The 17,010-nt window shown below is 41.7% G+C and overlaps 1 protein-coding gene across 5 annotated transcripts in view; it reads right to left on the bottom strand.

Moving 5' to 3' along the window:
* cald1b (caldesmon 1b) overlaps nt 1–17,010 on the bottom strand; it is a 29,495-nt gene that overhangs the window by 11,373 nt on the left and 1,112 nt on the right. For 2 of the 5 annotated variants that reach the window (XR_003984989.1, XM_030426973.1), the window contains exons 1-9: nt 7,287–7,447; nt 6,835–6,939; nt 3,872–3,997; nt 3,157–3,475; nt 3,023–3,061; nt 2,275–2,931; nt 1,814–1,849; nt 1,642–1,709; nt 52–295 (exon numbers count right to left, since the gene is read on the bottom strand). Coding sequence is in view for 3 of the 5 variants with exons in the window: in XM_030426973.1 (XP_030282833.1) it covers nt 52–295; nt 1,642–1,709; nt 1,814–1,849; nt 2,275–2,931; nt 3,023–3,061; nt 3,157–3,475; nt 3,872–3,997; nt 6,835–6,908 (1,563 nt within the window). In the remaining 2 variants the exon portion in view is untranslated. Of the gene's footprint in view, nt 1–51; nt 296–1,641; nt 1,710–1,813; nt 1,850–2,274; nt 2,932–3,022; nt 3,062–3,156; nt 3,476–3,871; nt 3,998–6,834; nt 7,028–7,286; nt 7,449–17,010 lie in introns of those variants that run through there. The other 3 variants (XR_003984990.1, XM_030426975.1, XM_030426974.1) reach the window with 3 other exon arrangements.

Here is a 17,010-nt window from a genome sequence, read left to right as displayed (position 1 = left end):
TGAAAAATAACCAAACCAAAGTGAAGCAATGTCAGTCCAGTCCATCCTCACCTGTTCTTTGGCTTTCTTGTCCTCCAGCTCCTGTTTCTTCTGCCTCTCCTCCTCTTCCATGATCTTCCTCCTCTCCTCTCTCTTCTTCTTCAGCTCCTCCAGCTCGGCCTCTGCGCCCTGCTGCTTCAGTTTCATCTTCTCGAGCTCCTCGCTTTCCGCATCGTTTCGTCGGCGCTTCAGTTCCTGCAGCTTACGCTCAGCCTCCAGTCGCTCCAAGTCCTCTGCCTTGGTGGATGCAGCGTCCCTGCTCACAAGGACACACCTCTGTTTTTTTGGATATTTGGTTAAAGGTGTTTATGATGTTCGCTTGAACCTGATGCTTGACTTTTGCTTAATGTCTAATTCAACCACAAAATGTGTAACATTTGCAAAAGCTCAAGTTCAAATGGTGTAAAACAACTTTCTTTTAACTTAGAAGTGGTTTGATCAGTTGTGCCCTGTCATTGTTTTTAAGGTTTTTTCTCACAGTGGACTTCTTGATTGATGATCTGTTCCCAGCCTAGAGTTGGAGGTTAATTAAGTCGCACACGGGCGTTACTAGGACGTGGCCTGTAAAACATGAGTACCAGTGTTTCAGCGAATATTGATCTTGAAGAAGCGTTGATTAAAGAAAACTGCACATGGAGCCAGACTGTGCAACACTTTTTTTTCACTTTTTGGTCTGCTGTCAGTGTTCAGCATCTCTTTCATGACCTTGGTGTGCATTCCCCTCCTCTGACATTGGAACCAGAAGTGACCATATTTGGATGAGAGGGTAGAAATGGTGATGAAAAGCTTCAATACTGCTATACTTGGATTACATTACTGACTACATTTCCTAACAGATAATTAGTAACTGTATCATAATATATTTTTGAAGTAACCCTGGTCACAGTTTAGAAACACCTTAAAGTATTAATCATCTTTGTTTCTCTAAATCAGACCAAGACTTGAAGCTAGCAATTGAGTCCATGAAGTTATTAGGAAACTGTTTACTGAGGTAATAAATCAAGTGAGAAGTAAGGTCATTTTCTCATAAGCGCATACAACAAAAATTGTTTTTTGCAACCAGTGGGGTTGCCCCCTGCTGGCCATAAGAAAGACTGCGATTTTAAAGTGAAACTCTCGCTTTAAAGCAACCGAGGCTTTATTTGTGATTGAATTGAGTCAAACCTTTGTGTAAAAGCATAATTATGACTAAAGAGGCACTTTTAAGATTTACCGTTTTTGGGCAAGCTAATTTTCAATGGAGTGCTACGGGCACTTTTACAATAGCATCAAAATCGCTATTTTTAAAACACTAAAAACAACTCACGTTAGCAGTAGCATCTCTGGTGCGCCGCTGTCATGGCAGACAAAAAGTGTAGGAGTGGTCCGCCATTACTCTCCTGCTTGTTAGGTCGGGGATCCATACTTTTTGTCTGTCCTGAGGGCAGCGCGCCGGAGATGCGACTGCTAATGTGACTTGTGGTGGTGATACTACGAGCAAAGTTTCATGTGTGTTTGCAAAGTATGAGTACATACAAAGATAAAATAGTGAGTAGTTAATAAAGTTGAATGGACAAAAAGTAAAACATGCTGTTCTATTTGATTTAGTATCTAAAACTTTACCTTGTTGTCTTCTCTGCTTTCTTAAGCTTACTCTCGATGAGTGATCCGTTCAGTTTGGCCGGTTCACTCTTGCAAAAAGAAGGAAAAAGTTAGACATTAAAGCACATTTTGTCACTTATCCGCCGCATTAGAGAAGAATGCATTTGATGTGTTAAATGAGAATCAGTTTTACCTTTTCCTTGAAACCAAATCTCTTCGGCTTCTCCTCCTTTAAACAGAAGACACAAGGAAGTTGTTTGAATAAAGAAAACCGCAGACTCAGTCAAAACACATAATGTAAAAAAAAAAACACAAATAAGGCATCAAACACTGGTGCAATCTGAGACACATCACACTGTGACATCCTTCAAACCAGCACCTCTCTTATCCATGTGGCAGACAAACACTGTGACTGCACCCTGATCTGCGACCGCATCACAAAATCAAATTATACATCCGAAAGCATGAACAAAGCCTGGGTAAATCAAATGTGGCCCCTCTGTGTCACTTAATCTTCAGGATTGTGTTGTTATATTAACATGTCTGTATTCTGTTATTTTCCAGATGGAGACATTTTTATGAAACGTCTTCATTTGAGTTTTCCACATTTTTGAAGTGGCTGTTGGTGAAAAGACCAATAAATCACATCAATACCTCCTCTTTCTTCTTCTTCTCTTCCACCTCTCTCTTTTTGCGTTTGTCCTCCTCCTCTTTTTTCTTCTTTTCCTCTGCCTCCTTTTTCCGCTTCTCCTCCTCTTCTTTCTTCTTCTCTTCCATCTCCTTTTTCCGCCTCTCCTCCTCCTCTTTTTTCTTCTTCTCTTCCAGCTCTTTCTTCCTCTGCTTCTCCTCCTCCTCCTTCTTCTTCTTCTCCTCCATTTCTTTCCGCCGCTTTTCTTCCTCTTCTTTCTTCTTCTTTTCGGCCATCTCCTTTTTGAGCCTTTCCTCCTGCTCTTTCTTCTGTCTCTCCTCCATCTCCCTTTTCTGTTTTTCCTCTTCCTCTTTTCTCAGCCTCTTCTCCATTTCGTTCTGTTGTTTTTCCTCCTCTTCCCTCTTCTTCCGTTCCTCCTCCTCCTTTAGCTGTCTTTCTTCCTCCTCTTTCTTGAGCTTTTCCTCCATTTCCCTCTTTTGCTTTTCTTCCTCTTCTATCCTCAGCTTTTCTTCCATTTCTTTTTGCTGTTTTTCCTCCTCTTCTTTCCTTTTCCTTTCTTCTTCCTCCTTGTCAACAGCGGCTTCCTCTTCAGCATCTTTCTGTCCTAAATTGGGTTGCTGCTCCTCTTCTTCTGTCACTTCATCCTTCTCCTCAGTCTCCTCCTATAAAATAAAGTTACACCAGTTTTGAGTTAGTTTATGTAGAAACAAAATTAGGTTAGCAGAAATCTGAAACATGAGATCACAACTGTACCTCATTTGTTGCTGATGTTCTTGATTCCTCAACAGATTCCTGTCAAGAGAAAAAAAAACAAACATAAGCTACAACTTGAATGACTACAAATAAGAAAGAAAGACAGGAATATTTCCAGACATCTTTCGGTTCACCTTCTCATCTTCCTTTGTCTCCTCCTCCTCCTCTTTCCTCCAGGAGTTTGTATCAGTGTCTGCCACCTCCTCTTTGGCTGGTTTCTCCTCCTCCTCCTCTTCCTGTGGATGTCTCTCTCTGTTGCTGCTGATGGCGGACTGCTCTTCCAGCGTGCCGTCCGTCCCGTTACTGTCACCGATAGTCGGGTCAAGCTCTTTCTGTCTCTCCATGGCCTCCTTCATCCTTTTCTGCCTTCGCTCCTCCCTCTTAGCCAGACGCTCCAGCAAAACCTGGTCGTCATCAGCACCGGCCCCCGTGCTGGACTCGGTCTCCGTTACACTGTAAGCATATCAAAGTAGGCGTGTATTAACTTTAGAATCACAGTTTGCTTTCAATGCTTGACAAGTCAACAGTCGGTGGCTGCACTGAACCTTCCGAAAGCTGTTCTGTCCTGAACATACCTGGGGATAATCAAGTACTGAGAGCAGCAAACTGTAAATCCACCAAGCTTACGATAGGAATAATTCACCAGGCAACACCTCTCTACTGTCCAATGAATGACATCAGCTCTTTTTTCTGCCTCTGGTCAACAGCTGTCTGAGATGCTATTCTGATGACAGCGTGGACAACATATCAGCCAGGTGGTCTCTGTTTCTTTGTTTACTTTACTGTTGTCTTGTTAATCTTCCCTCTTGTTGACCTGATTCGTCCCAACACATTTAGTCTAAACGGTACCTGTTAGTGTTGATCACATCAGTGGTGCCGGACTCCTCTGCTTCCTTCATCCTCTTCCTCTCCTCTCTCGCACGTCGTCTTTGCTCCCGAGCTTCTTCTTCATCATCGTCGTTAGTACAACCCACACTGAAACACATGCAGAAACGTAAGACACGAGTGTGTATTTTTACTACAAAATTGCAGCCCAGTAGCCAAGTTGTACGTTTCTGCATTAGTTCATTCATTTCAAGGGTTTTGAGATAAAGTATCCAGTGTTTCACAATAAAAAAGGCTCAAATATATCCAATATTGGGTGTGCTGGGAGTATCTCATGACCCCTCACATTTAGGTGAGGAACTGTTTTGAGCCACATTGTTTCAAGATGCCACAACAGAAGGAAGAAATAATAAGAAACAGACAATCTAAATGTCACACCGGAGAAACTGAAATCCAAAAGAAACGAAGAGGGGAATGACCCCCATGGCAACACATTTAATCAGAGACAGAGACAGTGCAGAGAAAAAAGAGGGAGATAAAGGGATAAAGATGAGGATAAAATCACCAACTCCCGACATAAAATCTTCCTCATGTCCTTCCATCTCCCTCACATCCTGCTATTGACCTTCATCCAACTGTGAGCTTTACCAGGCTTTATGAGGCATGGAGAGAGCTTGAAATGGCTCATTGATAGAGCGTCGGTATTATTTCCCTCTGCTCTTCCCGAATCGGCCACACAATGATTTGCAGATGTTGCGAGAGACAGAGCTGATGGGAACCACAAGAAACGTCTCTGTCTTCCTAAACAGAAAACAAAGATTCCAACAAGCGGAAATCATCTAAATCCTGAGGCAAAAGTTTCTCTAGATGACAAGGGTTGCCTCGAGAAAGCAATGAGGAAGCAATTCAATTCGAGATTATTCAGCCCCAAAGCTACAGGCCTGCTGCGAGGGTGCCGTCAAAATGTTAGTTGCATTTCCAGACGGCCGACCATGACGGACGAAAAAAACATAATAAACGGACGGACGTGTGATGAGAGCTTCTTGGCTGACACAGACACAGAGTGAGGTGAAGATACGGAGACTAACTAAAACTGACTGAAGCATTCAGAGCGGGCTGTCTTGTGCTGGAATAAGAATGGCAGTCTAAAACATTCCAGCATCTGCAGCGTTTTCCTCGGGCTGCAGAGAGGAGCTTGGAGGGTGGAGGGTTGGCACTGCTGGCACGGATGGCTGCAAGGACTGTGAGAAAATTGTTTGGAACGCCTTTTTTCACTGCAGCTCTGATAGGATATCTGATACCAGAGCAAGTGACTTCTGAACTGGGAGAAAATAATCTGTTGAGAGCTTTGATTGATTGAAATATCACTATTAACCTTAAAAGGTAAAACTGAGGATATTCTAAGTTCTAAATTAAAAGTCAAATAAAAAAGACAAAAACCATGTGTGCATCTGTCTGTTGACACTTTCCCATCCTGTCTGTGGTGACCACACACTCAAAGCCTATTCACACATGTTGAAGATGTATATCTTCAAAAAAAAAGGGGGTAACTAATATATATTTTAGTTCTTAAAAAAAGATGATTTCCCAAAACAGCTGGGAATTGTAGTTTTAAACAAACATGGGCTAAAAGTCAGCAGCAGGACTGTGTATGAGGGATTTAAAGCTACAAATTAACCTCAAAATCTCTCACCTTTAGTGTGTTTGGCTTTGGTATGAGTTTGTTTTAGGAGATATAATTGAACTAGGTGACACCTTAGATTTGTAAAGACGAACTAGATAGTTAACACAGATATCGCCTATTCAGTTCGATGAGAATTGCTCACCCAGCGCATCCTCCAAAAAAAGTTTTCAATTTCTTGGATTAACTTCCCTGTTATGTTTCCCACTTCACATGTGCCCACAAGTTCTCGCTCTGCCAACGGACTTTATATTGTGACAACCTCAGAGAATTTTAAAATCACTTTCCTCAACTTAAGGGAAGTTTTGCAAATATCAAATCTCCATGTTCAAAAATACATAATAGACAGAATCATAACTGATCTTGTTTGCAGTTTGAGGTGTCCCGTTAGCTCCCATTAACTCAGCTAGCCGTAGCATCTCAATCATGAACAGGTACATGCTGTGTTTTAATAAAAGCGAACTACAGTGGCCATTCACTGTGATAAAAGAACACGACCTGATCTACATGTATTGACGCTGAGCTGTGCATGCAGTGTTTTTCTGCATTCCCTTATATCTCTGTGGTTCGTTTTCCTTTTTGTCCTTGTCATAAGATACAGCCTTAAGAGTCAACCCTGCACGTTTCTACTCATAAGTGGGCATTTTACGACTAGAGTGGATGTCAGCAATATGTGTTCAAGGATACTGTAATATTTATGTGAGCAGAAAGAGAGAGTGAAAGGGAGACGAATCCAAACAGCAGCACAGACGACCGACTCCCAAACGAGCGAAAAAGGCAGCGGAGGTCATTAAGCCGTCATCGCCTGAGTGCCATCCAAGTCCTGCCGGCTCGACTCCCTCGTGCAAAAATGCATAAACCCAAAGACAGACACATACACAAACACACACAGTGAGCTTTGATCACTGATCATCTGTCTCCAAGACACTGCGTGACTGATGGGTCATTAGAAGACGGAGATGAAACACCATGAACACCTCGAAGATGTCAAAAACACAGTTCTTTTCTCCACACTGCACATTATAGCCGGGACTTCCCTGTGAGCAGCGGGTGTCTAAAGACTTTGGCTGCACATGTGGTTTATACAAACAGGAGCTCTTACCCCCTGCTGATCAAACATGGCGTCCTGAAGCTGAGAATGTATCAGGTTTGTTTTTTCTGAGTTGTGACAAATGATGCGTGAATTTTAGATTATTTGTGCAATTCTTTTACTAGATCTACTGGTGTTTGGGTGTGCATGTCCTTAAATGTGTGCCTGTGTGGGTGTTTTCACATAATTTGATATGTTCTCAGAGGGTTCACTCACCTTTCAGCCTCGAGGCGCATCTGCTCTCTCCTCTGCCTCCTCAGCTCCATGCGGCGGTCGAAGTCATCATCCATGATGCCCAAAAAGATTCTCCTCGCTTTTTCACTGAAAGACACACGTCATATCGGATCACGTGTCAGTACAATCAGGTGGTCGATCGGTCACTCCTCAATCAGGCTGCACGCTTGATCAACTGTGTTTCAAAGGAGAAACATATGCTTGGAAAGAGTACAGTGGGATCTGACAATCATGGGATGAATCTTGTTTCGTCATCATGGGAATGCCTCACCTTTGTAAGGTTTATTACAAAGTTACAGACCCTCTATGAAGAAGAAAACGTGCTAAATTCGACTAAAAAACTTATGTAACACAGTATATAGGGGACCACCCAACACAGCTTCATGACATGGACAGAAACATAAAGAACTAAGGTGCCTGTTGGTTTACAATACCTGAGCAGTAGCTGAAGTTTAGTCCACGAACAGCAGCGTCTCCTCTCTGTTCATATATCAACTTCTACAGTCTGGTTTATATCTCGGCCCTTCTGCAGCACAAAGAATTCCTGCTTGTTCTTTCAGCAACTTTAACTACCAGAAAAGGCAAAGCCTGCCTCTCCGCTCCCCTCTCTCTCACTCTCAGCCTCCCTCCTCCTCCTCAACCTGACTCCTGCTCTCTCCCCATGTCTCACTTTCCCCTCCCTGATCTTTCTTTCTTTTACTTTCAATCAGTTTCCCTTGGTCTGTCTTGTATTATGCTTGTCAGGTTTTTTTTATTCCTTATTAATCCACTCCACTGGAGGTGTTCCTATCATTACCTCCTCCACTGACTTTTCTCTTCGTCTTCAGCCTTGTCTCTGAGAGGCCATTTGTGTGCTACCAAATGTTAAATCGAGCCTAAATGATCTCACTGATCTTAGTGACTGATAAACCATTTAAGCAACCTCTCGGGACAGTCTTTGCTCGACTCCACCTATATCACCTATTATCAGTCCCTGCCTAAACTGGATTCTAGAGGGGACTGAGATGAATTTCAAAGGAGTAAATGAGTATAAACGGACGGATCTTCACGAGAAAAAAAATCAATCAGATTTGGCTTTTCTAATAAGATGTGAACAGAGTCATCTGTTGTCTTGAATTCTGCCAGTAAACCAGACTACTTACAGATTTGGATGTCTCTTAGGCTGCCTCGCTAGCACTTAGTGTCAAAGAAATGTTTGGTGAATAATGAAAGTGAAATGGAATCATTTTTTGCATGCTCAAAACCACTGGATGTATTGTTAAAGACAGCCAAAGTAGTCTATGGAAATCTACCACATCTGGCTGACTGGCAGGACAGAGAAATCTAGGCATCATTTTTATGAGAAAAACGGATTAATATTTGTTTACTCTTGTGTTTGGAAGGTCGGGATGACTTGTGAAAAGGTTGTTAAGTTGTTGGAAAATGATCTCACTGCCTTAATAATTTCCCAGTCTGGGATCATTAAAGTAAAGTAATTCTATCTTAAAATAAAATGCCACACGTGGATAATGATAATCAAGAAAATGTTTGCAAGTTAATCGTTGGTTGTTTTCACCAGTCGCCAGAATAAATGTTGTTAAGTAAGTTTCTATAAAACCACAAGTTTGTCGTATCTAAATGTTGCTACTTTACATTTCTTTAGGTTCAATTTCTATTTTCCTCTTGTCGCAACGGTCTGCTTATGATGATTAGGTTTAAGCACAAGAAATACTTGGTTAAGGTCAAGAAGACATCATGGTTTGACCTCTATTGGTCACAAAAAAACCTCTGGAAGTGTCGAGAGTTCTCATTAGTATCAACTACTGTCGCCACAGACACGGCTGGTGTCATGCTTAAAAAATAATCCAGTTTTTTCACTCTTCAATATGGTACGTAGCCGTGACACGAACATATATGAACGTATCTGTGGTTTGCAGGAACATTAACTGCACTAACCTGAATGAAGATAGAGGCCTACATAACCACTCAGCAGGCCAATCTACAGGACAGCTTTATTTGGATTGTATAGACTGGACAGATGTGATATCCCTGAGCAAAGCACTCCTCATTCATCTTTATAATCACTGAACCCTTTAAACTCCCTCCACTCCCCTTTAGTGTAGGTCTACTGAAACTCCATGACATCACACATGATGAAGTGTGAAAGAAAATTTGTTGCAGCTCCTCCATTATAGATAGAATTATAATTCTAGTGTGAGGCTGGCAAAGTATATAGTCTACCATTCAGTGCAATTCAACGTCTCTAATTAGGTAATAATACATCTGTATTTTTGTTTGCACTGGTACAGTAGGGAGTAATTTCCCAAACCTTTGTAGCTTAGACCACAAGATCATGTGCCAAGTCACTGTCTGGCTATATACAGAAATTTAATTCATAATGCTGAGTGTTGGTAGATAGAATATGAGAATAAATTGAGTGTAAAGTATGTCTATGGCTGAGGACTTAGCCAGATCATTTGTCTATGGCCTTTAAAACAGTTTAAGTAGTGCTGTGTTACCACCTTCACCCTTCACGCGCCGATTCCCAACCCCTGCCAATAAAAACCCTTTATCGAAAGATCTTTACAAACCACCGTTTGACCACCTTATTTAAAAGTCCGCCAGTAACTCTAGCCAACAGACACAGTGCTCTGCAGTGTGAAAGTACAGAATAAATCTGAGGTGTGATACTAGAAAGGCTAGTAACTCCGTCCCATTCAGAGGAGGAAGAAAAATGAAACCAACAAACCGGCAATTACAGACATCATGGCTCAGAAAATCCAGTGTAAATAAATCTCAAGTTTTCCTTTTGGTCACATGTGATTGATGCTGAACGTACTTCAGTGCAATCCATCAAACCTATACCTTTCTAGCAGTAGTCAGTGAATACGAAATAGCTCTGATTAGTAAATGGATCCATTCCCTTTGATATACGTATCTCTGCATGAATAGTGACTTCGCATTGTTTGGCTCCATCACTGGAGCGTGTCAAAGAAAACTACTGATAAAACTAAATCCATTTTTCTTCGTACATGTTTACTGTATGAAGAAATAAAATTCACTGTTGAGATATGATCATTGTTCACTGAAACCAAAGGTCTATTTTTCAGGAACGCCCTGATCACACTTCAGTGGTTTTAATGAGGGAGGGGAAAACGCTGCATTTCACTTTCCCCACGCAGATTCATCCTGCCTGTCAGAGAATTTGAGGTGACAGCAAGTTTTCTATTTAAAAATAACATTACAAATCTGCAGAGGGAACCCAGAGCTCAAATAGTACTTAGGGTTATAGGGCCACAGTCTGTAATGTTGTACCAAACATGTTTATCACAGACTTTTATAAGTTGTTAATGAGCACAAGGTTCATTTTAACTCTCAGCAATTGAGACATTTGTTAGACCACAGCTACTCCATCCATGTGCTTAACTAAGCTCACAATTTTACATCAGCCCGGAATCAAATCAGTCAGTCAGCATATAGCAAAGGAGCTAGACATAGGCAGATTCAGGTTCGAAAGGCAGGGTCAAACACAGTAGGACAAACAAACAAGAGAGAGAATGCTAAAGCACTTGCAATAATGGCAAAGACGACCTGGCAGAGATGCAGACAGGGAGCACGTGGACTGAATACACAAGTGAGCTAGGGATAATTATGCACAGGTGAAACACATCAGGGAGGGGCAGACAATCACAATGGCGGGAAACACACAAGGTCAGGTAGGGAACTGAAACGAGGGGAAAGTCAGACACCAAAACTAAACATGAAACAGAACTGACAGAACGAAGGAAAAACAAGAACATGACCTTAGTGCTGACGAGACGAACACTGAAACAACACTGAAACATAAAATGGCATCCAACAGCTCACCCCCTAAACAGGAGGAATAGTCTGGCAACATGTAATCAATAGCTGGGTCATCCCAATCAAGGAAACATTACCTCTATTTAAGGTTTAAGGCTGTGATTTTTCTTTCTGTTGGTGGTTCTCTTAACACACTGAAAAATAAGTCTAAAGACAGTGCTGAGTCTCTGAGTCCAGGACCAAATAGCCTGTTACAATTTCTGTGATGCCCTGACATCATCTGTCTCATAGAGACACACACACGAAAACGAGGCGGGGGAAACTTTGTGGCCAGAAATCATACATCCATCTTCTTCTGTAACAACAAACCAAAGAATGCTGGGAATTGAGATGACGTGAGCTCACAGACTCGAGTTGACATCACACCTTCTTCTCTTTATATCAGGTTTTTATATCTCCTCACTTTGATAAGAAATAATTCTAATGTATTTATATCCTGACCGGTTCAAAACAGTCTAGAACAGCCAGCGTTATCAGTCTAGATTATGTGATATTATGCAGTGTGCATGAAGAGTATCATTCTGTCATATAGGTATATGTGTATCTTCAGATCTGAAGAGGAGCCCACCATCAGTGAGCAATCAGTCATAATGGAGCACAAGGATGTAACAGTTTAGTTTTTACAATGGCCAACACCGTATACAGTCACAAGGCGTACAAACACAGGAGGTCAGAAGAGGCCTATTTCTTAAACAGCCACTACATGTGTGAGAAGACAGTTGAGAGCTTTCCTGGAAAAGAATGACACCCTTCTACACAGCATTTCCCTGGAAAACAGGACAGTGACTTTACTGAAACCCACTTATTGGACAAAACATTTGTACAGGTCTGGAGAGGTGGCTGTTGCTAATGTATAAAACATAATGATCAGCAGAGAGCAGGAATAAAGAGCTGGAAATAGAGCAAAAAATATACTGAATTCATTATTCAGCCTCTTAAGCGACATAGCTCCACAGATGTTGGTCAGCCGATCCGTCTTGACTAATTTTGCTCAATGATAAACACTGCCACAACTATCATCGCCATGAACTTTATTACAGATGTGCATGAATGTAAATCCTATCAATGTTGGCGATCACCTGACCATCAGTGGAATGAGCTTACACTTATTCTGTGACATATCTCAACATCTAATAGGCTGATTGGGACAAATGTTTGTCCAGACATCTATGGCTCCTGCCAATGAATCCTAATACATTTGATGATCCCCTGATGTTTTTTTTTAACTCTAGTGCCACCATACACTTTTTGAAATGTATTTTGGATGGATAACTTTGATATTTGGTAGCGTGAAAACAACTTTTCATCCAGCGCCACTAGGTCTTAGGGCCCAGACAAATCCGACATTATCCTTTTGCCCAAGTTGTTGCGGTGTGTCCCGCATTGTTGGCAGTAGTCAGCCCTTGTCGGCAGCTTTTTGGCTGATTGAGCATGGAGAATTGGCAGCAGAGCCTGTCTGTGAGAGAAAACACTCCGATTGGCTGCTCAGCTAAGCAAATCAGTGCAAGAGAAGAGAAATGAATAAAGAAAGGGAAAGTCCCTTGAGCATGTTGCTTTAGTGCAGTTTCTTCTTAATTTTCTCCACTGTCTCTTTGCCAGTGCCGTTTGCAACTTTTTCATCAGACCTATTCTTGATTAGAAGAATCTATATTAAGTGAAAGTAGTGACCAGAACAACTGTTTTCCGCAGTTCCAAGACTTCTGTCAGTAGGGCCCTTGGCTATACTCTAGCGATCTGGTTCAAGTGCCGATTCGTGGTCAAGACACAAGTGACGTAAAGGCAACACAGCGGCCATCCTTTGTTGCCACTAGTTCTTTTATGTTGGTTTGGTGTGTTTGGGCCCCTCAACTTCTGTTCATATTTGCAGGGTTGCCGACAGATGCACGTGTCTACAACAGCACCATGACTCAATCCTCGTCCCAACAACCTTCACATCCTTCACGGTGATGGCATTAGAGGTATTCCAGCTATGTCATCTCCGGTGTCTTGTATTGTGTGTGCATCAGTCATCATGTCAGGGGCACCCTTTGTCTTTGTCTGTGTCATCATCACCATTTTCTTTAAGAGCAACCTCATTTTTGTCATCAGCCACAACTCCTATGAAAGCATTACATTTCAAATTGAAAGTATTGTTTTCCAGCTCCTATTAAATCGGTGAACCATGACATGCAACATAACTCCTCTCCCAGGCAAACGTGAGACTAACTGTTATCCATCACGCGCTCATAGCTGATGCTGCTGGGAATGAAAAAAGCTGGTCTGTTTCTCAGCCAGGAGCTGGAGCATTATGGACTCTACAGAGCAGCAGACAAAGACTGACTGACCTGCAGGCTAACAGCTTGCAGACATGTCAGAGTCATGATCCAGGCCTGTTTGGATTGGCCCGGGTCCAACAGGGCTCGGGGAAATTCAGCATTTCTAGAGTTTATAAAGCCACCACTCTGGCAGCTGGAGGTGAATGCCTTTCCATCCCCCACTTTGTTCACAAATGTGGGTGCCCCAAACAGCTGTCCCATCAGTCACCAGGCAGTTGATTTGTATGGATTAGAGGTGTGTTGTGAGTAGTGAATTATACCTGCTTCAGCACTGAAGCAGTCCAAATATAAAGCCCCCACTGATCATTTTAGTTTAGACAGAAATGTCTGCCTGTACCTGCCCATGACACGGAAAAACAGTCCCTCAAAGCTCCAAACTCTTTAACTGCACGAGATTCTCTTAATCTCCTCATTTATACGAGACAGCTTGTAATAGGCTGTTATAGTCGTTCTGTCGAGAGGTGGAGTCAAGCTCACAAATCACTCCCACATGATGCCCAGGACAGATTCTAATTCATACATCTGTCACTAGTTTGTCTCATCTGGGCGAGTTCTCCTTTATGTGGCCGGCTGATATTATCAAAAGCCGGTGCAGTTCCTCTTTCTCTACCTCTGCACGGTCACCCTGCTCTCATGCAAATGGAAGCACGTCATTGGCTTACCAACAGCGAAGTGCTTCCCCAACGCTCACCAGATACAGCTCATGCATATTCATATAGATGTTCGCAACTGTCACAAGAGGAGAAGGGCAGTGACAGGGAGACAATCCTCGCTTTCTGCTGGCTGCATCTAATTGCCTGACACCAATGTGACTGTGATGTAGACTGGAATAAACAGCTTGTGTGTACATTCTGTCAAATGTCTAATCACAATCTGTCTATACTGGAGCAAGCTTTAATAGACTGCTACAGGAATTATTCGTAAAACCCCCAGAGGAGTTAGCATTTTTGCACTTCTGATTGCCTCCTCTCAAAGTCAGTGGGTTTTAGGTTTAATGCCTGATATAAGGTGTAAAACAGATTTTTCATGTTTTATTGTACACAATCAAATACACTAGTTAATACTTCACATGCAAACAAAAGTGTTGCGGGTCTCAAAAAAAGTTGATTGGTAACTAGTGGCTAAAGCAGACTACAGAGGTCATCATGTAAACTCATCTACTTGCCAGTCCTTCTTTACAGGTGGACTTGAAATATTCTGACTCCAACTTTACAACTCGATCAGTTTACAGTAAAGTGTATGTCTGCAGTGTAGTATGTTGAGCATTATTATTTTTTTAACTTATAGCAGGTTCAATTATGCTTTAAAAATCATACCAAATTATTTTGCAGCATTCATGTCACCGCTGCTGGGTCCTGCTGCTAAATTGATAGTTAAAATCTATACACACAGAGGCTAAATATAGCACATATTAGACCTGATAACTACAAAATAAACTACAGCATGTAGACAATAGAGTATTCGAAACCGGAGGGAGCACTCTTTTACATCCAAGCATCAGCTGCAGCTGGTAGGGAAATATATCGTCAAAACATGACATTGGTCTCTGAGCATTTTATCTACAAAGCCTTCTTATTCAAATCTGTAGTCATTTCGTACTGAGATTAGACGGGGAGAACATTCAAGAGCAATAATGGCCCCAGCTGCGAAGTAGAAGGGGAAAGAAGGGCCGTGCTTCCAGCAGGTTCAGGGAGTCTACAGAAAGCAATAAAGTTTTTCTGGCATTTTAGGAAAGAAACCACTGAATATATTATGTGTTGATAGAGTGATGTGAAAGGATAAATACAGTTCATAGTTTTGCAGTGACTAGTTTTGGAGGCATGGATTGATGATGTGCTTAAAAAAAACCAGTTCCCTTTTTGGAAGTAATGACAGAAAATCACAGTAAGACCAAAGATGTGTCCTTCGTTTCTAATTTTAGTCTTAGATTTCCTCAAGAAAGTTTGCTTGAAGATAGAAAAGTTAAAAGCCTTCCACTAAATGTCACATAACTACATCAATTGCAGGGTCCTTGTTTGTGTCTCTGTCCGTCCTAGCATTAAGCATGCAACGTGCTATTTGTATTGTCTGACTTTGTAATTACCGGCTCCATGATGGCGTCTTCGAAGATTGTTTGCCAATGAATTAATCGGACATCAGAGGAAAGCACGATGTTGTATCAAAGACTGTTCCTAATGCGTGATTTACGTTTGGTTTGGCAAATTACAGTGGACCTAACATCTTTAATCAGGAAGGACATGCAGGCAGCTGGATATTACAGCTCTCTCTCTCACACACTCTCTCTCTTGTAGTCATTCCAGTACAATCTGTAACAAAACCAGTCAAAAAAGAAAACTGTGCTAAGCTGCCGCAGCTCCAGAGCAGTTGCAACTAAACTGACATTAGCTATGTTTACATGTAACCTAATTTTCCACTCAGAATCAGAATCAGAATAAAAATTTCTCATGTACTTCAGTCTGATCTGACAGACTGATCCCATCCGGCCTGATCGGAATGAATCAGATCAATCCGATCGAGAGGGCTGGTGTAGGCCTTTGTCATTCCGATCAATAGAAAAACACTGGAAACTGAATGACAGCATCAGCTCAATAAACATAATATACATGTATGTCCTCAGATAACTCAACAGCCTACAAACAGAGCAGCCTCTTGTTTAAAGATAAAGAAAGTGCTCCAAAGCGCTTATAGAATAAACAGTTGCCTGAGAGGCGTTTGCAATCAATCAAGAAGCTGCAGCTTCTTACTCCACATGTCCAAACATGGTCATGTATGAAAAAGTCACTGACCAAGATACAAATTCCACACAGTTTACAAGCCACAACATACTGTAGCAATGACCTTTTCTGCTGCTCGTTAAAATGTTTGTGTACAGTTTGGTTGAAAAGGAGTGCGTGTTGTCTTGTGAACAATAACCATTGGCCGGTAAAGTGGAGGGCTCTTCAGCTCTTTACTAAAGATTACTGTATGTCACAAGGAGTCCATCATCAACCCACAGGTTGACAAAAAAGGAGAAATTGTTGCTTGCTTGAACATGACAACAGCTTAGTGTGAGTGATAATTCAAACTGGAATACAATATCTGGTGACACAAGAGTCTAAAATTGATCCAAATCCAAAGCTGAGTTACAGTTTCCTCCTTGACTGTATTCAATGGAAATTGATGCAGCTATGTGCACTCCCTGTTCTGTATCCCATCAGCTGAGATGGTGTACTTGGCCTCCTTTTAAGGAAGTACACAGGCAGTGTTAGTTGTAGTGTCCCAGCTTGGCAAAGTGCAAGGCCATGGACAGTGAGCATGGTTTATTCTAGGAAATACCTGCTGCTGTACAAAGTGGCAATCCAAGAATAACTTATTTACATTGTGACTGCTATTCATCACGTTTCCATAATGCTGCTGGGAGGCAGAAAGGACGAGTGGAAGGCTGATTGTTATTGTTACTGTCATTAAAAGGAAACTATGTTGCTGATTTTATAATAATAGTAGTTTTAAAGAGTGGGAACAGCTGGTTATCAATCACATAAATCCTCCTTTTAAGTCCGTCCAGTATTGATGCAAGGAATGGTACTTCTCCTCACATCTAAGTAGACCTGATGGTAGACTGATTGCTGATGAATGAGTCCATTAATGTCAGAGCTACTAACGCTCACCTCTACCCCTCCTGTAATTTGCTCACGTGGAAAACCATTTCCGCTCCAGTTTAAAGTGTCCCACCTGTACAATCAGAGAGTAGACAGCCTTCTCTCCTCTCATTTGGCAAATCTGATTCACAATCCATTTTTCACAAACAGTTTTGAAAAATAAAAAAATTCTGACCATATAAATACCGTCACAGATTTATGGGGAACAGAGATCAGCCACAGCTTAACATGTCATTAAACACAAATCGGTGACCTCTTCTTCTTGCAAAGGGTGCACAAATATTTCACTGCAGCTGTTTTCACTTTCATGATTTTGGTAAACAAGAATGGGAGAGGATGCTCTTGAGCACATTTCCAGTTTCCAA

The sequence above is a fragment of the Sparus aurata genome, chromosome 8, assembly GCF_900880675.1.
Source record: "Sparus aurata chromosome 8, fSpaAur1.1, whole genome shotgun sequence".
NCBI classification, from domain to species: domain Eukaryota; kingdom Metazoa; phylum Chordata; class Actinopteri; order Spariformes; family Sparidae; genus Sparus; species Sparus aurata.
Note: the sequence above shows the minus strand (reverse complement) of the source record. Positions and strands in the feature narration are given on the sequence as shown.